This window comes from Streptopelia decaocto (assembly GCF_964273445.1).
Source record: "Streptopelia decaocto genome assembly, contig: HAP1_SCAFFOLD_1567, whole genome shotgun sequence".
Taxonomy (NCBI): Eukaryota; Metazoa; Chordata; class Aves; order Columbiformes; family Columbidae; genus Streptopelia; species Streptopelia decaocto.
The window spans coordinates 1-21338 of NW_028117296.1; the positions used below are offsets into that span (position 1 = coordinate 1).

A 21338-nucleotide genomic window follows, 5' to 3' on the forward strand; every position below is an offset into this window, starting at 1 on the left:
GGTCTATGGGGGTCTATGGGGGGTCTATGGGGGGTCTATGGGGGGTCTATGGGGGGTCTATAGGGGGTCTATGGGGGGTCTATAGGGGTCTATAGGGGTCCATGGGGGGGTCTATAGGGGTCTATAGGGGGTCTATAGGGGTCTAGGGGGGTCTATAGGGGTCTATGGGGGGTCTATAGGGGGTCTATAGGAGTCTATGGGGGTCTATGGGGGGTCTATAGGGGTCCATGGGGGGGTCTATAGGGGTCTATAGGGGGTCTATGGGGGTCTATAGGGGTCCATGGGGGGGTCTATAGGGGTCTATAGGGAGTCTATAGGGGTCTATAGGGGTCTATGGGGGGTCCCGTGCCCCCCTCACCTCAGGTCGTTCTTCAGCTCCACCACCACGTCCTTCCCCACCAGCGACTTGAAGAACGAGTAGAACAGCTGGGGGAGGGGCGAGAGATCAATGGGGGGCCCAGGGGACCCCAAAAAAACACCCAAAACCCGACGATTTACCCCCAAAATCCCCCCGCTCCCGCTCTCACCATCGCGACGCCCGCCAAGCAGCGCGCCCCGCCCACTTCCGCCCAAACGCACGCCCACTTCCGCTCGAACGCACGCCCACTTCCGCCCGAACCCAGAGCACCGCTATCCTAAAGCCACGCCCCCACCGCAACGCGATTCGTCAGCCGTGAAGAGGCTCCGCCTATCCGAGGCCAAGCCCCGACCGTTGATTTGCATGGCTCCGCCCACCGGACGCGGGGGCTGAGGGGAGGGGGGGAAGTGACTCAGCCAACCCCGCGCTGGGGCAAAGGTGAAGGGGCGGGGCCAGGGGGACCCCCAAATAACCCCCAGGGTCCTAAACCCCCCAGTGACCCCAAATAACCCCCAGGGTCCCAAACCCCCAGTGACCCCAAATAACCCCCAGGGTCCCAAACCCCCAGTGACCCCAAATAACCCCCAGGGTCCCAGAGCCCCCAGTGACCCCAAATAACCCCCAGGGTCCTAAAGCCCCCAGTGACCCCAAATAACCCCCAGGGTCCCAAACCCCCCAGTGACCCCAAATAACCCCCAGGGTCCCAACCCCCCCCAGTGACCCCAAATAACCCCCAGGGTCCTAAAGCCCCCGGTGCCCCTGAGTCACGTCCCCTTTGTCCCCCATTGTCCCCACTGTCCCCTCCCTGCCCAGGGCCGCCCACGCGGGGTGGGACCGGCCCGACCGGCCCCGGTGACGCCGGTGTCACCGTCACCGTCATTGTCACCTGTCACGGGCACCGGGGATTTAAGGGCGACGGGGAGAAGCCCACGGGACACACGGGAGCTGGTGAGTGGGGACGGGGGTGGGGACATTGGGACGGGGTTGGGGACATTGGGATGGGGACATTGGGATGGGGTTGGGGACGTGGGGACAGGGATGGGGACATTGGGACGGGGATGGGGACATTGGGATGGGGACATTGGGATGGGGTTGGGGACGTGGGGACAGGGATGGGGACATGGGGATGGGGACATTGGGATGGGGATGGGGACATTGGGATGTGGGGGGACATGGGGACAGGGATGGGGACATTGGGACATGGGGATGGGGACAGGGAGACAGGGACAAGGGGACAGGGATGGGGACAATGGGACAGGAGGGGACTGGGATGGGGACATGGGGACAGAAGGAGGCAGGGATGGGGACATGGGGACATCTGGATGGGGACAATGGGACATTGGGATGGGGACACAGGGACTGGGATGGGGACAATGGGACAGGGATGTGGGGACAGGGACATGGGGATGGGGACATGGGGACATCAGGATGGGGACAATGGGTCAGTGATGGGGACATTGGGATGGGGACGATGGGACAAGGACAGGGACATGGGGACATGGGGACATGATGGGGACATGGGGACAGGGATAATGGGACAGGGATGGGGACAGGGATGGGGACATTGGGTTGGGGACACGGGGACAGTGATGGGGCCATGGGGACAGGATGTGGGGCCCGGCTGGGGACACGGGGGTGGCGCTTGTCCCCATGTCCCCAAACAGGATGTGTGTGGGTGCCCCGGGTCCCCACCCGTGGCCCCAGTGGCCCCAGACAGGATGTGCGGGGGTGGCCCCGTGTCCCCAGTGTCCCCAATGTCCCCATGGCCCCCAATGTCTCCCCAATGTCCCCATGTCCCCCATTGTGCCCCCATATCCCCCCATGTCCCCATATCCCCCATGTCCCCCCATGTCCCCATGGTCCCCATATCCCCCATGTCCCCATGTCCCCCATTGTGCCCCCATGTCCCCCCATGTCCCCCCATGTCCCCATTGTCCCCATATCCCCCATGTCCCCATATCCCCATTGTCCCCATGTCCCCCCATATCCCCCAATGCCCCCATGTACCCATGATGTCCCCAATGTCCCCGTGTCCCCATATTCCCCCTATCCCCCCATGTCCCCAATGTCCCCAGGTCCCCCATGTTCCCCCATTGTCCCCATATCCCCCCATATCCCCCAATGTCCCCATGTCCCACGCTGTCCCCATGTCCCCCCATGTCCCAATTGTCCCCCATGTCCCCCCATGTCCCCATTGTCCCCAATGTCCCCATGACGTCCCCATGTCCCCATTGTCCCCAGGCAGGATGTGCGCTCAGTGTTTGGCGAATCTGGTGCGTCAGGTCTGGGGGTTCCTGAGGAGCCTTTGCGCGGGACACGGAGGTGAGAGACGGGGGACATGGGGACATGGGGACATGGGGGGACATGGGGACAATGGGGACATGGGGGGACATGGGGGACATGGGGACATGGGGACATGGGGGGACATGGGGACATGGGGGGACATGGGGGGACATGGGGGACATGGGGACAATGGGGACAATGGGGGGACATGGGGGACATGGGGACATGGGGACATGGGGGGACATGGGGACATGGGGGGACATGGGGGGACATGGGGGGACATGGGGGGACATGGGGACACATGGGGACAATGGGGAACATGGGGGGACATGGGGACAATGGGGGGACATGGGGGGATATGGGGACAATGGGGGGACATGGGGGGACATGGGGGGACATGGGGGAATATGGGGGGACATGGGGGGATATGAGGGGACATGGGGACAATGTGGGGACATAGGGACATTGGGGGATATGGGGAGACAATGGGGACACGGGGACATGGGGGGACATGGGGACATTGGGGATATGGGGGGATATGGGGAGACAATGGGGACATGGGGAACATGGGGGGACACTAAGGTCAAAGGTCACCACTTCCCCCCCTTCCCCCGCAGGCTCCTCCTCCCCCCCCTCAGCCGGGGGGTCGACGGCGGCTCCGCCCAAAGATGATTGAGACGCCCCCAAAACCCCCCAGGACCCCAAACACCCCCCAGGACCCCCCGGGACCCTCAAACCCCTCCCAGGACCCCGCGGGACCCCCCGGGATCCCCCGGGACCCCCAACCCCGCCCCAGGGAGAATAAACCAACTATGACCCTGCAAATGTCTGTGGTTTGTTGGGGGACCCAGGAGTCCGGGGGGACCCAGGAGTTCGGGAGGGACCCAGGAGTTCGGGAGGGGACCCAGGTGTTTGGGAGGGACCCAGGAGTTCAGGAGGGGACCCAGGAGTTCTGGAGGGGACCCAGGAGTTCGGGAGGGACCCAGGAGTTCGGGAGGGACCCCGGATCGGATGATCCAGAGCAAAACGCGCTTGTGCGAAGGTGAAGAAATTTCAATCTAAAAAGAGCTAAAAATGGGCTGTTTCTGCCCGGTTTCGAACCGGGGACCTTTCGCGTGTGAGGCGAACGTGATAACCACTACACTACAGAAACGGGGCCGCGCTCCGAGCCCCTCCCAGCCAAATTCGAGCCAAATTCGAGCAAATTCGAGCCAAATTCAAGGGAAATTCCACTTTCCTGTCACTGGTTTTTATCCGAGCGCGACGCGTTTAATCGCCCCCGAAATTTTGCATTAACGCCCAAAATTTGCAAAATGCAAAAAAATTGTGAAATGCAGAAATTGGTGAAATGCAAAAATTTGCATAAATGTAAAAAATTGCATAAATGCTCAAAATTTGCAAAACGTACAAATTTGCACGATGCAAAAAGTTGCAAAATGCAAAAAGTTGTGAAATGCAAAAAGTTGTGAAATGTAAAAATTTGCGAAATGCAAAAATTTGCAAAATGCAAAAATTTGCAAGATGTAAAAAGTTGTGAAATGCAAAAATTTGCAAGATGCAAAAATTTTGCGAAATGAAAAAATTTGCAAAATGCAAAAACTTTGTGAAATGCAAAAATTTGTGAAATGCACAAATTTGCAAAATGAAGAAATTCGTGAAATGCAAAAAAAAAGCAAAATGCAAAAATTTGCAAAATGCAAAAAAAATGCATGAATGCCAAAAAATTGCAAAATGCACAAATTTGCAAAATGCACAAATTTGCGAAATGCAAAAACCACCAAAATCGAGCAGCAAAATGAGGAGAAAAAGGGCGATTTGGGAGCCCGGCGAGCTCAGTCGGTAGAGCCTGAGACTCTTAATCTCAGGGTCGCGGGTTCGAGCCCCACGTTGGGCGAGTTAATTTTCCCCAATTAAAGGGGAATCCATTCAGATTAACGCATTTTTTAGCGTCGCTATTTTGTGGGTTTTAGCCCCAAATTGGCACCGTCAGCAGGAGAATTAAACTCCACATTAAACTAACGTTTTGGGGCGCTATTTTGCCCTTTTTAGCCCCAAATCGGCACCGTCAGGATGGCCGAGTGGTCTAAGGCGCCAGACTCAAGGTGCTGCCTTCCCGCAGGTTGGGGGTTCTGGTCTCCGTGTGGAGGCGTGGGTTCAAATCCCACTCCTGACAGGTGCGTTTTGCTGCAAAAAGGCGCGTTTTTGGTGCCAAACCCCCCAAAACCCTCATTTTTTAACTTATACCCTTTATTTCCTTCTAGTTCATTCACCCCTTTGATTTATTTACCGTATTTCATCTATTTCCCGCGCACTCTCTGTGGCGCCCCCAGCGCGTTTCTGTAGTGTAGTGGTTATCACGTTCGCCTCACACGCGAAAGGTCCCCGGTTCGAAACCGGGCAGAAACAGCTCCTTATTTTCTTAAGCTCTTTCTTTTATTTAAGTTATAATTTATATTTAGGTTGTAATTTATATCTTTATTCCTCCCTTTATCCCCCCCCCAAAATATTTTCAATTTCCCGCTTTTTTTGGCGCGATTAGGACCTTCGGAGAAATATTTCCCGCCACCACCCGCGCAACCAAAATCCCTTAAGAAATACATTTTAAAGTTTAAATTTTAACTCTTTTGAGCTTTTAACTATTATATTTTATATTTTAAATTTTAAATTTTATATTTTAAATTTTATATTTTAAATTCTATATTTTCTATTTTAAATTTTATACTTTCAATTTTATATTCTATATTTTATATTTTCTATTTTAATGTTTTAATTTTAATTTTTACATTTTAGGTTTTAATTTCAATTTTCAAATTTTAAATTTTAATCTTCAAATTTTAAATTTCCAATTTCGAATTTCAAATTACCGTAAGTAATCGATAACAGGCGAGAGGGAACATCTTGCTGCATGGGAATAAAAAGAGGGGCTGAGGGATCTTTCTAAGAGGGAATAATAATAATAATAATAATAATAATAATAATAATAATAATAATAATAATAATAATAATAATAATAATAATAATAATAATAATAATAATAATAATAATAATAATAATAATAACGTATTTCCCCAAATATAAGGACCAGGCAATAGGATCTTCCCTGACCGGGAATCGAACCCGGGCCGCAGCGGTGAGAGCGCCGAATCCTGACCACTAGACCACCAGGGAGCCCATAGAAACCTATACAACTAATTAATTAACTTATTAAATGATCGCTTTTTTGCCCCTTTTGTCCCTATTTTTAGCGGGTTTTTAACCATCTGGCACAATTGGGTGGTGCTGGTGATTTTCAGTTAGCTGCTGGTAATTAAGGCCGAGCTGATGAGGGTTTAATGAGGTTAAAGCCAAGTCTGGGTTTATTTGTCTCTTATTTCTAGGTGGGGTAAGTGACAAGTTTTGGGTGGTTGGGAGGAAATGGGGGAGATCTAAAGGTGTTTCAGTTCAGCTTAAAAAATAAAGGGGGATTAAGCCCAGGATTTGGGGTTAATAAAAGGGGGAATTAAACCTGGGATTTGAGGTGAAAAAGGGTTAAAAAGAGGCAGATTAAGCCTGGGATTTGAGGTTAAAAATGGAGGATTAAGTGCAGGATTTGAGGCTAAAAGAGGTGGATTAAGCCCAAGATTTCGGGTTAATAAAGTGAGGATTAAGGCCAGGATTTGAGGTTAATAAAGGGGGGAATAAACCCAGGATTTGAGGTGAAGAAAGGGGGATTAAGCCCAGGATTTGGGGTGAAAAAGGGGGAATTAAGCCCAGGATTTGAGGTTAATAAAGGGGGATTAAGGCCAGGATTTCAGGTTAAAAAGAGACGAATTAAGCCCAGGATTTGAGGTTAATAAAGGGGGATTAAGCCCAGGATTTGAGGTTTAAAAAAGGGGGGATTAAACCCAGGATTTGAGGTTGAAAAGTGGGGATTATGCCCAGGATTTGAGGTGAAAAAGGGGGGATTAAACCCAGGATCTAAGGTTAATAAGGGGAGAATTAAGCCCAGGATTTGAGGTTAAAAAGGCAGATTAGGCCCAGGATTTGATCTCCCCAACCCCATTATTTGGGTTGACGCCCCCAAACCCGCTCGAGCGCCGCCCCCTGTTGGGCTCAGGGCGACAGCGTGAGCCGCCCCCCCCTCCCCAGGCAGAGCAGGGGGAGGATTTCCTCCCCCTCGAAATTTACGGGGAAAAACACAAAAATCGGCGTTTCATGAGCCGCGTCGAAAAACGCCACCCGCCCCCCCTCGTAATCCACAAAAACACCCACTTTTTGGGGGGCGACGCGCAGCGGGACGGCGGGTTCCGCCATGGCCTGGTAGTGTGTCCCGCAGCGGCCTAGCGCCCAAATCCCAGAGTCGGGCTTAACTCTAAGCCGGCCTTTCCTGGCCACGGAGGCCTTGGCCGCGCCGACGGCCCACGCGGCGCCATGGCCGACGTCCACCTCCCAATAGCGGCGCCCGGCCGTGACGCCATGGCGGGCCAGGACGCAGCGGGACGAGTCGAAGCGTTGGGGGGTGTCGGGGACGGGGCGCCGGGTGTCCCCGAATTTGACCTGTTTTAAGTCGGCCGATAGGACCAAGCGTGGATGCGCCGTGTCGGGGTCCAGGGTCACGCTCGCTGTGGGATTAACACCAACGTCAATGCACAAAGGCGATAAATTGATAAGCTCGGCCTAATTTTGGTCCCCCGGGGCAGCCTGGGGAGGGTCCAGGTCCAGTAAGTGGGTTTAAGGCCACAGGCGAGATGGGAAGGGTGGGAAAGATGGGAGCTTGGCCTAGAGTTAAAGCCAGGCCTTGGAAGGTCAACGGTTTTGTTGGGATTAAAAACAAGGCCTTGAGGTGTCAATAGTTTTGTTGGGATTAAAAATGAGGCCTTGGAAAGTCAATGGTTTTGTTGGGATTAAAAGCGAGGCCTTGGATTATCGATAGTTCTGATAGGATTAAAAACAAGACCTTGAATTATCCATATTTTTACTGGGATTAAAAACGAGGCCTTGAAATGTCAATAGTTTTGCTGGGATTAAAAACAAGGCCTTGAATTATCAATAGTTCTGATAGGATTAAAACCAAGGCCTTGAATTATCGATATTTTTCTGCTGGGATTAAAAGCAAGGCATTGAATTATCGATATTACTGCTGGGATTAAAACCAAGGCCTTAAATTATCGATATCTTTGCTGGGATTAAAAACAAGGCCTTGAATTATCAATATTTCTGCTGAGATTAAAACCAAGGCCTTGAAATGTTGATATTTCTGATAGGATTAAAACCAAGGCCTTGAATTATCGAAATTTCTGCTGGGATTAAAACCAAGGCCTTGAATTATCAATATTACTGTTGGGATTAAAACCAAGGCCTTGAATTATCGATATCTCTGCTGGGATTAAGAACAAGGCCTTGAATTATCGATATTACTGCTGGGATTAAAACCAAGGCGTTGAATTATTGATATTACTGTTGGGATTAAAACCAAGGCCTTGAATTATCGATATCTCTGCTGGGATTAAGAACAAGGCCTTGATGTGGTTTATTTTCGCTGGGATTAAAACCAAGGCCTTGATGTGGTTTATTTTCACTGGGATTAAGACAAGGCCTCGAGACGTGGTTTATTTTTACCAGGAGCCTCCAGACCTTTGTAAAGAGGAAAAAAAACCCCGTTGTCCCCAATTTTGGGTATTTTTGACGCCCCCAGGTGTAGATATTGACCCCCCCACCTCTGAACCCCAGCGCTTCCTCCTTGACAACAATGGCGGGCGCGGGACAAATGGCGGTGGGCACGTCTTGGGCCTCCGGCGCCTCCGTTGGTTTCGGGGCCCCGTCCTCCTCAATCCTGGATGAGAAAATAACATCTATCCCATAATATTCCATTTGTAGAGACGTGTCCCGCCCCCCTGGTTTATGTGTGGTTTATCCGCCAATTAACTACGTCATTAATTACGGCTGGATTCAAATCACGTTGAGCCCCGATTCCCAACGGGCGCCCCGTCCGATTTATGGGAGGAAATCAATGGGGGTTTTGGGGTGAAATGGCGACAAAGACGTAAATAAATGATGTTAAAAGCTCAAAAAGATGTAAAATGGGCCACAAACCTGCTCAGGATGGTTCCGATGTCCTGCAAATGGGTACAAGAGAGGGACGTGGGGTTAGAAGTGAATTAATTAATATATGGAACTAATTAATTGGAGTCACGGGTGGTGACACCAGGTCTAGGCCGAGAAAATGTACTGAATTAATATATTAGATTAATATATTGAATTAATTGGATTCCTGGGTAGTGACGCCAGCTCTAGGCCAAGAAAATACATTGAATTAATATATTGAATTAATATATTGAATTAATATATTGAACTAATTGGAGTCCTGGGTGGTGACACCAGGTCTAGGCCAAGAAAATACATTGAATTAATATATTGGATTAATATATCAAAATAATTAATAGATGGGATTAATTGGAGTCCTGGGTGGTGACACCAGCTCTAGGCCAAGAAAATGTATTGAATTAATATGTTGAATTAATTAATATATTGGATTAATTAGAGTCCTGGGTGGTAACACCAGCTCTAGGCCTAGAAAATGTATTGAATTAATACATTGAATTAATATATTTAATTAATTAATATATTGGATTAATTGAGTCCTGGGTGGTGACACCAGCTCTAGGCAAAGAAAATACATTGAATAAATATATTGAATCAATATATTGAATTAATTAATATATTGGATTAATTGAGTCCTGGGTGGTGACACCAGCTCTAGGCCAAGAAAATGTATTGAATTAATATATTCAATTAATATATTCAATTAATATATTGAATTAATGTATGGAATTATTTGGAGTCCTGGGCAGTGACACCAGCTCTAGGCTGAGAAAATGTATTGAATTAATGAATATATGGGATTAATTAGAGTCCTGGGTGGTGACACCAGCTCTAGGCTGAGAAAACACGCATTTTTTGATGAAAAGGTTCTCAAGATGATCGAGAAAAGGGGCGTTTTGGGTCAATTGGGCCTCACCCGCAGGAATTCACAGGCCGGAAGGCGACACCGGTCCTGCAGCTCCCGGATCCGCCCGTCGATGGCCGACACGTCCCCCAGGATGCGCTCGAGCTCCTCCTGCCCCCTCCGGGCCACCTCGAGGCGCAGTTGGCCCAAGCGCTCCAGCAGGAGGCGCTCGCGGGCGGCCAGGAGGCGGCGCAGCGCCCCGAATTGGGACGACACCCTCCGGCGCTCCGACTCCACCCGCTCCTGAGAGGCAACGGGGCGAGAAATTCTTATTATGTAATTCTTAATTTAATTCTTAATTTAATTCTTAATTTGGTTTTAATTCTCCACTTACGAGGCACTCGCGGGATTTTCCCTCCTCAGCCTCTTTGAGCCCCAAGAGCTTCTCCCTCTGCTCCTTCAGGATCCGCACGTGGGCCTCGAACTTCTCCTGAGAAAGAACAAAACACCATGAGATGTGGAGAGAGTCACGTAGTTGGACTCAATGAGGGTCTGGATCCCCGTCCAATGAGGTTGGACCCAATGGAGGCTCTTGATCCCCGTCCAATGAGGTTGAACCCAATGGAGGCTCTTGATCCCCATCCACTGAGGTTGGACTCAATGGAAGCTCTTGATCCCCATCCAATGAGGTTGGACTCAATGGAGGCTCTTGATCCTCTTCCAATGAGGTTGAACCCAATGGAGGCTCTTGATCCTCTTCCAATGAGGTTGGACCCAATGGCGGCTCTTGATCCCCGTCCAATGAGGTTGGACTCAATGGAAGCTCTTGATCCCCATCCAATGAGGTTGGACTCAATGGAAGCTCTTGATCCCCATCCAATGAGGTTGGACTCAATGGAAGCTCTTGATCCCCGTCCAATGAGGTTGGACCCAATGGAGGTTCTTGATCCCCGTCCAATGAGGTTGAACCCAAAGGAGGCTCTTGATCCCCGTCCAATGAGGTTGGACCCAATGGAGGCTCTTGATCCCCATCCAATGAGGTTGGACCCAATGGAGGCTCTTGATCCCCGTCCAATGAGGTTGGACCCAATGGAGGCTCTTGATCCCCGTCCAATGAGGTTGGACCCAATGGAGGCTCTTGGTCCTCTTCCAATGAGGTTGGACCCAATGGAGGCTCTTGATCCCCGTCCAATGAGGTTGGACCCAATGGAGGCTCTTGATCCCCGTCCAATGAGGTTGGACCCAATGGAGGTTCTTGATCCCCGTCCAATGAGGTTGAACCCAAAGGAGGCTCTTGATCCCCGTCCAATGAGGTTGGACCCAATGGAGGCTCTTGATCCCCATCCAATGAGGTTGGACCCAATGGAGGCTCTTGATCCCCGTCCGATGAGGTTGAACCCAATGGAGGCTCTTGATCCCCGTCCAATGAGGTTGGACCCAATGGAGGCTCTTGATCCCCGTCCAATGAGGTTGGACCCAATGGAGGCTCTTGATCCTCTTCCCATGAGGTTGAACTCAATGGAGGCTCTTGATCCCCGTCCAATGAGGTTGAACCCAATGGAGGCTCTTGATCCCCGTCCAATGAGGTTGGACTCAGTGGAGGCTCTTGATCCCCGTCCAATGAGGTTGAACTCAGTGGAAGTTCTTGATCCTCTTCCAATGAGGTTGAACCCAATGGCGGCTCTCGATCCTCCTCCAATGAGGCTGGAGATCCAAACCCCCCAAGGGCAGGTCCCTCCTCCCCATGGCCCCCATGGCCCCCGCACCTTGTTCTCCTCGGCAGCCTCCTCCACGGGCACCACGGCGTGCTCCCGGTGCTCCGGCGCCGCCCGGCACGCCAGGCAGATGAGGGTCCTGTCGTCCTCGCAGAAGAGCTTGAGCCCCTGGCCGTGGCGCGGGCACCGCGGGCACCGTCCCGGCGCCGCCCCCAGGCTCAGCCTCTTGGCCACCTCGATGACTTTGGCCAACTGGCGGTTGGGCTGGAGCGGCGGCTCCGGCGCCGCGCGGGGGCAGCGCGGGCAGGGGGAGGGGCTGTGGCCGCAGGGGCACGAGGCCCCGCCCAGCAGCGCAGCCGCCATGATGGAGCCGGAGGAGGAGGAGGAGGAGGAGGAGGAAGATGTGGGGGGGTGGTTGTGGTGGCGCCCCCGGGTGGTTCCACTTCCTGTGGTTGGGGGGGGTTGGGTGGCAGGGAAATGGAATAAAGGTGTTTGTGTAAATGGTCGGCGTCCTTGTGGGCCCCCGTGTCCCCCCGTGTCCCCTCATGTCCCCCCATGTCCCCCTGTGTCCCCCTGTGTCCCCCCATATCCCCCATGTCCCCCTATGTCCCCCCATGTCCCCCCATGTCCCCCCATATCCCCATATACCCCATATCCCCCCATGTCCCCCCATATCCCCATGTCTCCATATTCCCCATGTCCCCCCATATCCCCCATGTCCCCCCATGTCCCCATGTTCCCCCATATCCCTCATGTCCCCCCAATGTCCCCCCGTGTCCCCCCATGTCCCTCACGTCCCCTCATATCTCCCCATGTCCCCATGTCCCCATATCTCCCCATGTCACCCCATGTCCCCAATGTCCCCATGTCCCCCCATATCCCTCATGTCCCCCCATGTCCCCATGTCCCCCCACATCTCCCCATGTCCCCATATACCCCATATCCCCCCATGTCCCCATGTCCCCCCATGTCCCCAATGTCCCCATGTCCCCCCATATCTCCCCATGTCCCCCCATATCCCCCATGTCCCCCCATATCTCCCCATATCCCCCCATATCCCCATGTCCCCATATCCCCCATGTCCCCCCATGTCCCCCCATATCCCCCATGTCCCCATATCCCCCATATCCCTCATGTCCCCCCATATCTCCCCATGTCCCCATATCCCCCATGTCCCCCCATGTCCCCCCATGACTATATATCCCCCCATATCCCCCATATTCCCATATCCCCATGTCCCCCCATATCCCCCATGTCCCCCCAATCCCCCATCAGAACCCCCCACTCTCACCACCCATTAACACCCCCACCTTTAACTCCCCAATTACCTTAATTAACTCCCCCAACACCCCCCCACCATCAATTTCCCTGTTGAACCGAAACCACGGCGCCCCTAATTAACCCCCCCCCACCCACCGGCTAACGAGGCACCGAATTTCTGAGAAATCGGGCAAACGAGCCCGTTTCGTTCTTACGATTTCCGGCGCCAACGCTCAGAACGAGGCTCGTGAGCCCTTCATCTCGCACCTGATTGGCCGGTTCTTAATTAAGCTCGTTTGCCTCGGCGTCCGATTTGAATATCTCGCTTTCTGAAATGGAAATTTTACCGGTTCCATTTCAATTTAAATTTCGATTTCAAACGTCGCTCTTTAAATTTTAATGTCTAAATCTTAATATTTAAATGTTGCTATTTAAATTGTGATAATTAATTAATTCTTAAGGCAAAATTCACTGCAGGGTTTGATCTTGTGGATCATTTTGATTGGATCTTGTGGGTCATTTTGATTCAATTTTGTGGATCATTTTGATTTAATTTCTTGATCATTTTGATTGGATTTTGTGGATCATTTTGATTCAATTTCAGGATCATTTCAATTTGATTTCTGGATCATTTTGATTGGATTTTTGGGATAATTTTATTTAATTTCTGGGTCATTTTGATTTGATTTTGGGGATAATTTTGATTCGATTTTGTGGATCATTTCGATTGGATTTTGGGGATCATTTTGATTTAATTTCTGGATCATTTCGATTGGATTTTGGGGATCATTTTGATTTAATTTTGTGGATCATTTCGATTTAATTTCTGGATCATTTTGAATTGATTTTCTGGATCATTTTGATTGGATTTTGTGGATCATTTTGGTTTAATTTCTGGATCATTTTGATTCAATTTTGTGGATAATTTTGATTTAATTTCTGGATCATTTCGATTCAATTTCTGGATCATTTCGATTCAATTTCTGGATCATTTCGATCGGATTTTGCGGATCATTTCGATCACATTTTGGAATGAAACTGAATTGAAATCAAACCGAATTGAAACGAAATTGAATTTAACACCATTTTCCCTTGGGACCCTTGGAGTCCTCAAGGCAGGAACCTATTTAATTAGATTTCAAGCTTAATTAAAGTCCTTTAACATCTTTCCCGGGGGGGGGACACGATGACCAACCCGCGCTGGGCCGGGTTGGTTTGGCCGGACTGAACCACCCATGGGGGCCGCCCGACCCCCCTTTTTGGCCACGGGGGGCCCCGTGGGGGTGGGATTTCCCCCCTCCCGCGTTCCCACACCCGCAGGAAACGCCTATTTTGCCGCTTTTGCCGTGAAAATGAAAGCGCGGAGCGCTCGGCGAGGGCCCCATGGCGAGCGGCGCCGGAGCCTCGTGCGCCGTTTGCCGCGAGCCGCTCCGCGACCCTGTTTCCATCCATTGCGGCCACCGCTTCTGCCGCGGCTGCATCACCCGCCGCTGGGAATGGGCCACCGGGCCTGTCCGGTGCCCGCGGTGCCGCCAAGAGGCGCCCGAGCGAACCCTCCGGCCCAGCCCGGAGCTGCCGCGGCTCCGGGAAATCACCAAGGGGTTCCGTTCGGAGGCGGCCGCGCCGGGAGCGACGGCGGAGGAAGAGGAGCCGGGGGACGGCGAATGGTGCGGGAAACACGGCGAGCCCCTCGGCTTCTTCTGCCGGGACGACGGCGTCGGCGTCTGCGCCGTGTGCCGCGAGTCGCGGGCGCACCGCTCGCACGCCGTGCTGCCGGCGCCGGAGGCCGCGCGGGAGTACCAGGTGAGAACGGGGGGAGGGGGGGATTTTGGTAATGGTTAGAGGGGGTTTGGCACACTTTTCCACCCAAAAATAGGACCTACCCCGAAAATAAGACCTACCCTGAAAATAAGACCCACCTCAGATATAAGCCCGACTTAGAAAATAAGCCCCATGTAGAAAATAAGCCCTTCCCCAAAAATAAGCCCTTGCCCAAAAATAAGCCCTACCTAAAAAATAAGCCCTACATAGAAAATAAGCCCTTCCTTGGAAATAAGCCCGACCTAGAAAATAAGCCCTTCCCCCAAAATAAGCCCTACCTAACAAATAAGCCCTACCTAACAAATAAGCCAATCCCCGAAAATAAGCCCTCCCTAAAAAATAAGCCCTACCTAACAAATGAGCTCTTCCTTGGAAATAAGCCCTATCTAAAAAATAAGCCCTTCCCCAAAATAAGCCATATCTAGAAAATAAGCCCCATGTAGAAAATAAGCCTGACCTAGAAAATAAGCCCTACCTAGAAAATAAGCCCTTCCCCAAAATAAGCCTTACCTAGAAAATAAGCCAATCCCCGAAAATAAGCCCGACATAGAAAATAAGCGCTTGCCCAAAAATAAGCCATACCTAGAAAATAAGCCCTTGCCTGAAAATAAGCCCTACCTAGAAAATAAGCCCGACATAGAAAATAAACCCTTGCCCAAAAATAAGCCATACCTAGAAAATAAGCCCAACTTAGAAAATAAGCCCTTCCCTGAAAGTAAGACTGACCTAAAAGATAAGCCCGTCCCCGAAAATAAGCCCTGCCTAGAAAATAAGCCCTACCTGGCAAAGCAGCCCTTGTGTTCTGGCCGGGGAGGGTCGGCCTGCAGGTCCCCAGCTCCCTGTCTCGTTGGGTCCGGCAGGGCCGGGTTGGGGCGCGGCTGCGGGGACTGACGGACGCCAGGGACAGACTGCTGGCCCTGCGGGACGCTGAGATGAGGAGGAGCCGCGAGTGCCTGGTAACGCTGCACCGAGCGGGAACCAACGGGGACCCGATGAGCTCGAGGGGTCGTGGGTGGACTTGACCTTGAGGGGTTGTGGTTGGTCTTGACCTTGACAGGTTATGGTTGGACTTGATCTTGAGGGGTCATGGTTGGTCTTGACCTTGATGGGTTATGGTTGGACTCAATCTTGAGGGGTTGTGGTTGGACTTGACCTTGACGGGTTATGGTTGGACTTGACCTTGACAGGTTATGGTTGGACTTGACCTTGACGGGTTGTGGTTGGACTTGACCTTGAGGGGTTATGGTTGGTCTTGATGACCTTGATGGGTTATGGTTGGACTTGATCTTGAGGGGTCATGGTTGGACTTGACCTTGATGGGTCGTAGTTGGTCCTGATCTTGAGAGGTCATCGTTGGTCTTGACCTTGACAGGTTATGGTTGGACTTGAAGATCTTCAGGGGTCGGGGTTGGACTTGATCTCGAGGGTTTATGGTTGGACTCAATCTTGAGGGGTCATGGTTGGACTTGATGATCTTGAGGGGTTATGGTTGGACTTGATCTTGAGGGTTATGGTTGGTCTTGATGATCTTGAGGGGTTATGGTTGGACTTGACCTTAAGGGGTCATGGTTGGACTCAATGATCTTGAGGGGTCATGGTTGGACTCAGTCTCAAGGGGTTATGGTTGGTCTTGATGATCTCAAAGGGTCATGGTTGGACTTGACCTTGAGGGTTTATGGTTGGACTTGATCTTGACGGGTCATGGTTGGTTCTGATCTTGAGAGGTCATGGTTGGTCTTGACCTTGAGGGGTTATGGTTGGACTTGAAGATCTTCAGGCGTCATGGTTGGACTCAATCTTGAGGGGTCATGGTTGGACTAAATCTTGAGGGGTTATGGTTGGACTCAATGACCTTGATGGGTTATGGTTGGACTTGATCTCAAGGGTTTACGGTTGGACTCAATCTTGAGGTGTCATGGTTGGTCTCGATGACCTTGAGCGTCTCTTCCAACCCAAAGAACTCCACTGCCAAACACAGAGAGGATGTGTAGATACACATGGAGGACACGGGTGGTGGAGACGTGTCCCCCGTGTCGGCCCCGCAGGAGATCGCCGCGGCCGAGCGGCGCCGCGTGGTGTCGGCGCTGGACGGGCTGCATGTCCTCCTGGAGGACGCCGCCCGCCCCCTGCTGGCCCGGCTGGGGGCGCTGGAGCGCGAGACGGAGCGGGCGCAGGAGGACACGGCCACGGCGCTGACCACCGAGATCTCGCGCCTGGACGCCGCCATCCGGCAGCTGGAGGAGACGCGGCGGCGGCCGGCGGGCGCCTTCCTGCGGGTGAGCCAGGGGGGACGCGGCCGCGGCGCCGGCGCCGCCGTCCACGCGTTGAGCTTCCTCTTCCATCTCTTCCTCCCAGGACGTCGGGGGCACCTTGAGCAGGTACGTCCTCACCTCCCCACCCCATCTTGGCAAGGAACGCCCAAAATGTCCCTATTTCCACCACTTTGGGGGGCTTCTGTCCGCTAAGGTCCTTTCCGGCCTCCGATTCTTGTGGATGCTCGGTATATAAGCCCTACTCTAAAAATAAGCCCTAGCGTGATTTTCCAGCTTTTTGAGGACATTCGGAATATAAGCCCTACCCCAAAAATAAGCCCTAGTGCCATTTTCCAGCTTCTCGAGGACATTCGGAATACAACCCCTACCCCAAAAATAAGCCCTAGGGCCATTTTCCACCTATGTGAGGATGCTCGTTGTATAAACCCTTCTCCAAAAATAAGCCCTAGCGTGATATTACAGCTTTTCGAGGACATTCGGAATACAAGCCCTACCCCAAAAATAAGCCCTAGTGCCATTTTCCACCTATTTGAGGATGCTCGTTGTATAAACCCTTCACCTTCCCCGGGCGGAACGTTGGATCCAATGGGAGACGCTCCACCAAACCCCAACGAGTCGTATTTTGGCTCCGTGGGCGAACCGCGCCGTGGTTGGTCCATCAGGACCTCCTGGTGCACACCAGAGGGTTCTCGGGCCACCGGGAGCTCTGGTTCTGCTCCTCCAGGTGTGACGAGGGACATTTCCAGCCACCAACGTCACTTCTCACGGAGCTGGAGGAGAAGATCGGTCGCTTCAGGGAGAGAAACGTGGCGCTGGAGGAGACTCTGAGGAGCTTCCAAGGTGGGGCGTTAATTATGCGTATTAATTAGAATATAGATGGTGTTTTGTTGCAATTGACGTCACCCGGGGCAGAAGAACCTCCCTGTTTCATGGCCGTGCGTGTGGCACCAATTAATGTCTCTTCTCTCCCCTCTCTAGACGTCCTGATGTTTGAGCTGCCTGAGAAGAGTAAGTCTGGGCCTATGGGAGGTGGGGAGGCCCAGGGAGGTTGAGCCGGGCCTGGGGTGGAGAGGCAAGGACACCATAACAACCCGGGGAGTTCCCACCATAACCTATGGATGGGTTGATTCACTTCAATGGGGCAGGGAATCAATGATCCTGAGGGGTTGTGGTTGGACTTGACCTTGAGGGTTGTGGTTGGACTCGATGGTCTTGAGGGGTTATGGTTGGTCTTGATGACCTTGAAGGGTTATGGTTGGTCTTGATCTTGAGGCTTTATGGTTGGACTTGATGATCTCGAGGAGTTATGGTTGGTCTCAATGATCTCGATGGGTTGTGGTTGGACTCCATGACCTCGAGGGGTGGTGGTTGGACTCCATGATCTCGAGGGATTGTGGTTGGACTTGATGATCTTGATGGGTTATGGTTGGACTTGATCTTTAGGGGTTATGGTTGGTCTTGATGATCTCGAGGAGTTATGGTTGGTCTCAATGATCTCAAGGGGTCGTGGTTGGACTCCATGACCTCGAGGGGTGGTGGTTGGACTCCATGATCTCGAGGGGTTATGGTTGGACTTGATAATCTCGAGGAGTTATGGCTGGACTTGATTTTGAGGGGTTATGGTTGGTCTCAATGATCTCGATGGGTGGTGGTTGGACTCTATAACCTCAAGGGGTGGTGGTTGAACTCCATGACCTTGATGGGTTGTGGTTGGACTCCATGACCTCAAGGGGTTGTAGTTGGACTCCATGACCTCGATGGGCGGTGGTTGGTCTCCATGATCTCAAGGGGCTGTGGTTGGACTCCATGACCTCGATGGGCGGTGGTTGGTCTCCATGATCTCAAGGGGCTGTGGTTGGACTCCATGACCTCGATGGGTCATGGTTGGTCCCGCGGCTCTCCGCTCCGGTTCCCCGACGCCCGCTGTCCCCCCCGCAGTGCCGGTGACGCTGGACCCCTCCACGGCGCACCCCCAGCTGGCGGTGTCGCCCGACGGGAGGAGCGTGCGCTGGGAAGACACCCGGGAAGCCCGACCGGCCCTGGACGCCGACCCCTGCGTGCTGGGCCGCCCGGGGGTCACCTCGGGGACGTCCTGCTGGGAGGTGGACGTGCCACCCCAGGGCTCCTGGGCCGTGGGGGTGGCCAAGGGCTCCGTGGGGAGACACAACGAGTCTCCGGCGCCCCCCAGCGCTGACCTGTGGTCCATGGGCCTGTGTCACGGCCAGTTTTGGGCGCTCACGTCCCTCGAGCGCGTCCCGCTGCGCCAGCTCGACGTCCCCAGGAGGGTCCGGGTGGCCCTGGACTACGACAAGGGCCACGTGGCCTTTTTCGACGCCGACAAGAGGTCCCTGATCTTCACCTTCCCCGCGGCGGCGTTTGGTGGCGAGCGGGTCCGGCCCTGGTTCCTGGTGTGGGGGGAGGGCGCCCACATCACCCTGCGCCCCTGAGCTCGGCCCCGCTCGCCCAAACGCCGCTTTACGCCCAAAATGTCCCTATTTCCACCACTTTGGGGGGCTTCTGTACGCTAAGGTCCTTTCCGGCCTCTGATTCTTGTGGATGCTCGGAATATAAGCCCTACTCCAAAAATAAGCCCTAGTGTGATTTTCCAGCTTTTCAAGGACATTTGGAATATAAGCCCTACCCCAAAAATAAGCCCTAGTGCCATTTTCCAGCTTTTCAAGGATGTTCGGAATATAAGCCCTACCCCCAAAATAAGCCCTAGTGCCATTTGCCAGCTATTTGAGGATGCTCGTTGTATAAACCCTTCTCCAAAAATAAGCCCTAGTGCCATTTTCCAGCTTTTTGAGGGCATTCAGAATATAAGCCCTACCCCCAAAATAAGCCCTCGTGCCATTTGCCAGCTATTTGAGGATGCTCATTGTATAAACCCTTCCCCCAAAATAAGCCCTAGTGCCATTTTCCAGCTTTTTGAGGGTGTTTGGAATATAAGCCCTACCCCCAAAAATAAGCCCTAGGTCCAATTCATTAAAAACAGGATGTGTTTCAATCAATGCTGATTTTAAGGGGGTTCGAGAATAAATGAAGGTTGTTATTCATCGGAAAATAAGACACCCCCTGGGAACAAGTGGCTTTGGGAGGTGAAATTAATGTAAGACCCGGTCTTAGTTTTTGCTCCTGAAGAAAATTGGAATTAAATTAAAAATTAAATTAAAATTAAAATAAATTAAAGTAAATTAAAATGAAAATTAAATTAAACTAAAAGTGTGAGTACAGAAAACAGAAAAAAAATAGGGAAGAAAATCTCAGAATTGGGGCTCTTGTGGATTTTTTTTCCCCTTAAAAAATTGAAATTGATTGAAATGGAATGGAATGGAATTAAAATGAATGAAATGAAATTGGATGAAATGGAATTAAAATGAATGAAATGAAATGAAATGAAATGAAATGAAATGAAATGAAATTGGACGAAATTGGATGAAATTGAATGAAATTGAATTAAAATGAACGAAATGAAATTAAATTGATTGAAATGAAATTGGATGAAATTGTATGAAATTGGATGAAATTGTATGAAATTGGATGAAATTGTATGAAATTGGATGAAATTGAATTAAAATTAATGAAATTGAATGAAATGAAATTGGATGAAATTGAATGAAATGAAATTGGATGAAATTGAAATCAAATCGAAATTAAATTGAAATGAAATTGAATGGAATAAAATGAAATTAAATTGAACAGAATGAAATAAATTTTAAAAAATTATAAATTAAAAAAATAAAAATAAAATAAAATAAAATAAAATAAAATAAAATAAAATAAAATAAAATAAAATAAAATAAAATAAAATAAAATAAAATAAAATAAAATCACCCCCCAGGATGTTCCCGCTCGTCTCCCTGGGGGTCGAAGGTTCAAGCCCGAAACCGCCCCGGGGGGATTTTGGGGCTGAATGGGCCGAATTGGGGAAGAAAAGGGTCGTTGGCGCCGGGGGAGGGACGGGAACGGGGGTTTTATCTGTTCCCCGGGGGCGGGGGAGGAGTTCGCCTGAAAACCCAGAAAATGGGCAGTTTAACCCGTTTTCTGGCCCAAAAGGGGGAAAAAGGGATGGGGGGTAAAGGGAAAAAAAGGGGGAAATGGGGGAAAAGGGAGAAAAGGGGGGAAAATGGGATAAAAGGGGGGAGGGGGAAATAAAAATGGGGAGAAAAAGGGGAAAAGTAAAAGGGGGAAAAGGGGGAAAAGGGGAAGGGAGGGGAGGGGAGGGCAGGAAAGGGCGGATTTGGCCCCAAAAGGGGAGCGGGGGCGGGGCCGGGGGACGCGGCGGCGCGGGGACCCCGGCCATGGAACCGCAGGTGGGACACGGGGACAATGGGGGACGTGGGGACATGGGGACATGGGGGGACGTGGGGACATGGGGGGACATGGGGACATGGGGGGACGGGGGGACATGGGGGGACGGGGGGACATGGGGACATGGGGGGACGGGGGGACATGGGGGGACGGGGGGACATGGGGACACGGGGGGACGTGGGGACATGGGGGGACGGGGGGACATGGGGGGACGGGGGGACATGGGGGGACGGGGGGACATGGGGACATGGGGGGACGTGGGGACATGGGGGGACATGGGGACATGGGGGGACGGGGGGACATGGGGGGACATGAGGTCAGGGAGACATGGGGATATGGGGACAATGGGGGGACATGGGGATAGGGGGACATGGGGGGATATGGGGGGACAT

At 51.8% G+C, this 21338-nt stretch overlaps 2 protein-coding genes across 3 annotated transcripts; one reads left to right on the plus strand and one right to left on the minus strand.

Moving 5' to 3' along the window:
• Positions 1-358: 358 nt before the first annotated feature.
• On the minus strand, positions 359-15364 carry LOC309451802 (E3 ubiquitin-protein ligase TRIM7-like; the record flags this gene model as incomplete). The annotated part of the gene is made up of 9 exons (XM_082076503.1): positions 15143-15364; positions 12757-12870; positions 11333-11727; positions 9961-10056; positions 9639-9869; positions 8714-8736; positions 8338-8453; positions 6893-7242; positions 359-426 (listed from the first exon to the last, which is right to left on the minus strand). Coding segments are annotated over exons 3-9 (1196 nt in total), but the record flags the coding sequence as incomplete, so codon positions are not given.
• On the plus strand, positions 12769-19933 carry LOC309451803 (E3 ubiquitin-protein ligase TRIM7-like). 2 transcript variants are annotated; one of them, XM_082076504.1, is made up of 7 exons: positions 12769-14344; positions 15223-15318; positions 16408-16638; positions 16718-16740; positions 17360-17475; positions 17614-17643; positions 18574-19933. In XM_082076504.1, exons 1-7 carry the CDS (start codon positions 13925-13927, stop codon positions 19080-19082), a joined length of 1425 nt encoding a protein of 474 aa, XP_081932630.1. In that variant the 5' UTR covers positions 12769-13924; the 3' UTR covers positions 19083-19933. The 2 variants fall into 2 exon arrangements, with proteins under 2 accessions (XP_081932630.1, XP_081932631.1); XM_082076505.1 differs by having other exon boundaries at positions 16474-16638.
• The last annotated feature ends 1405 nt before the right edge of the window (positions 19934-21338 follow it).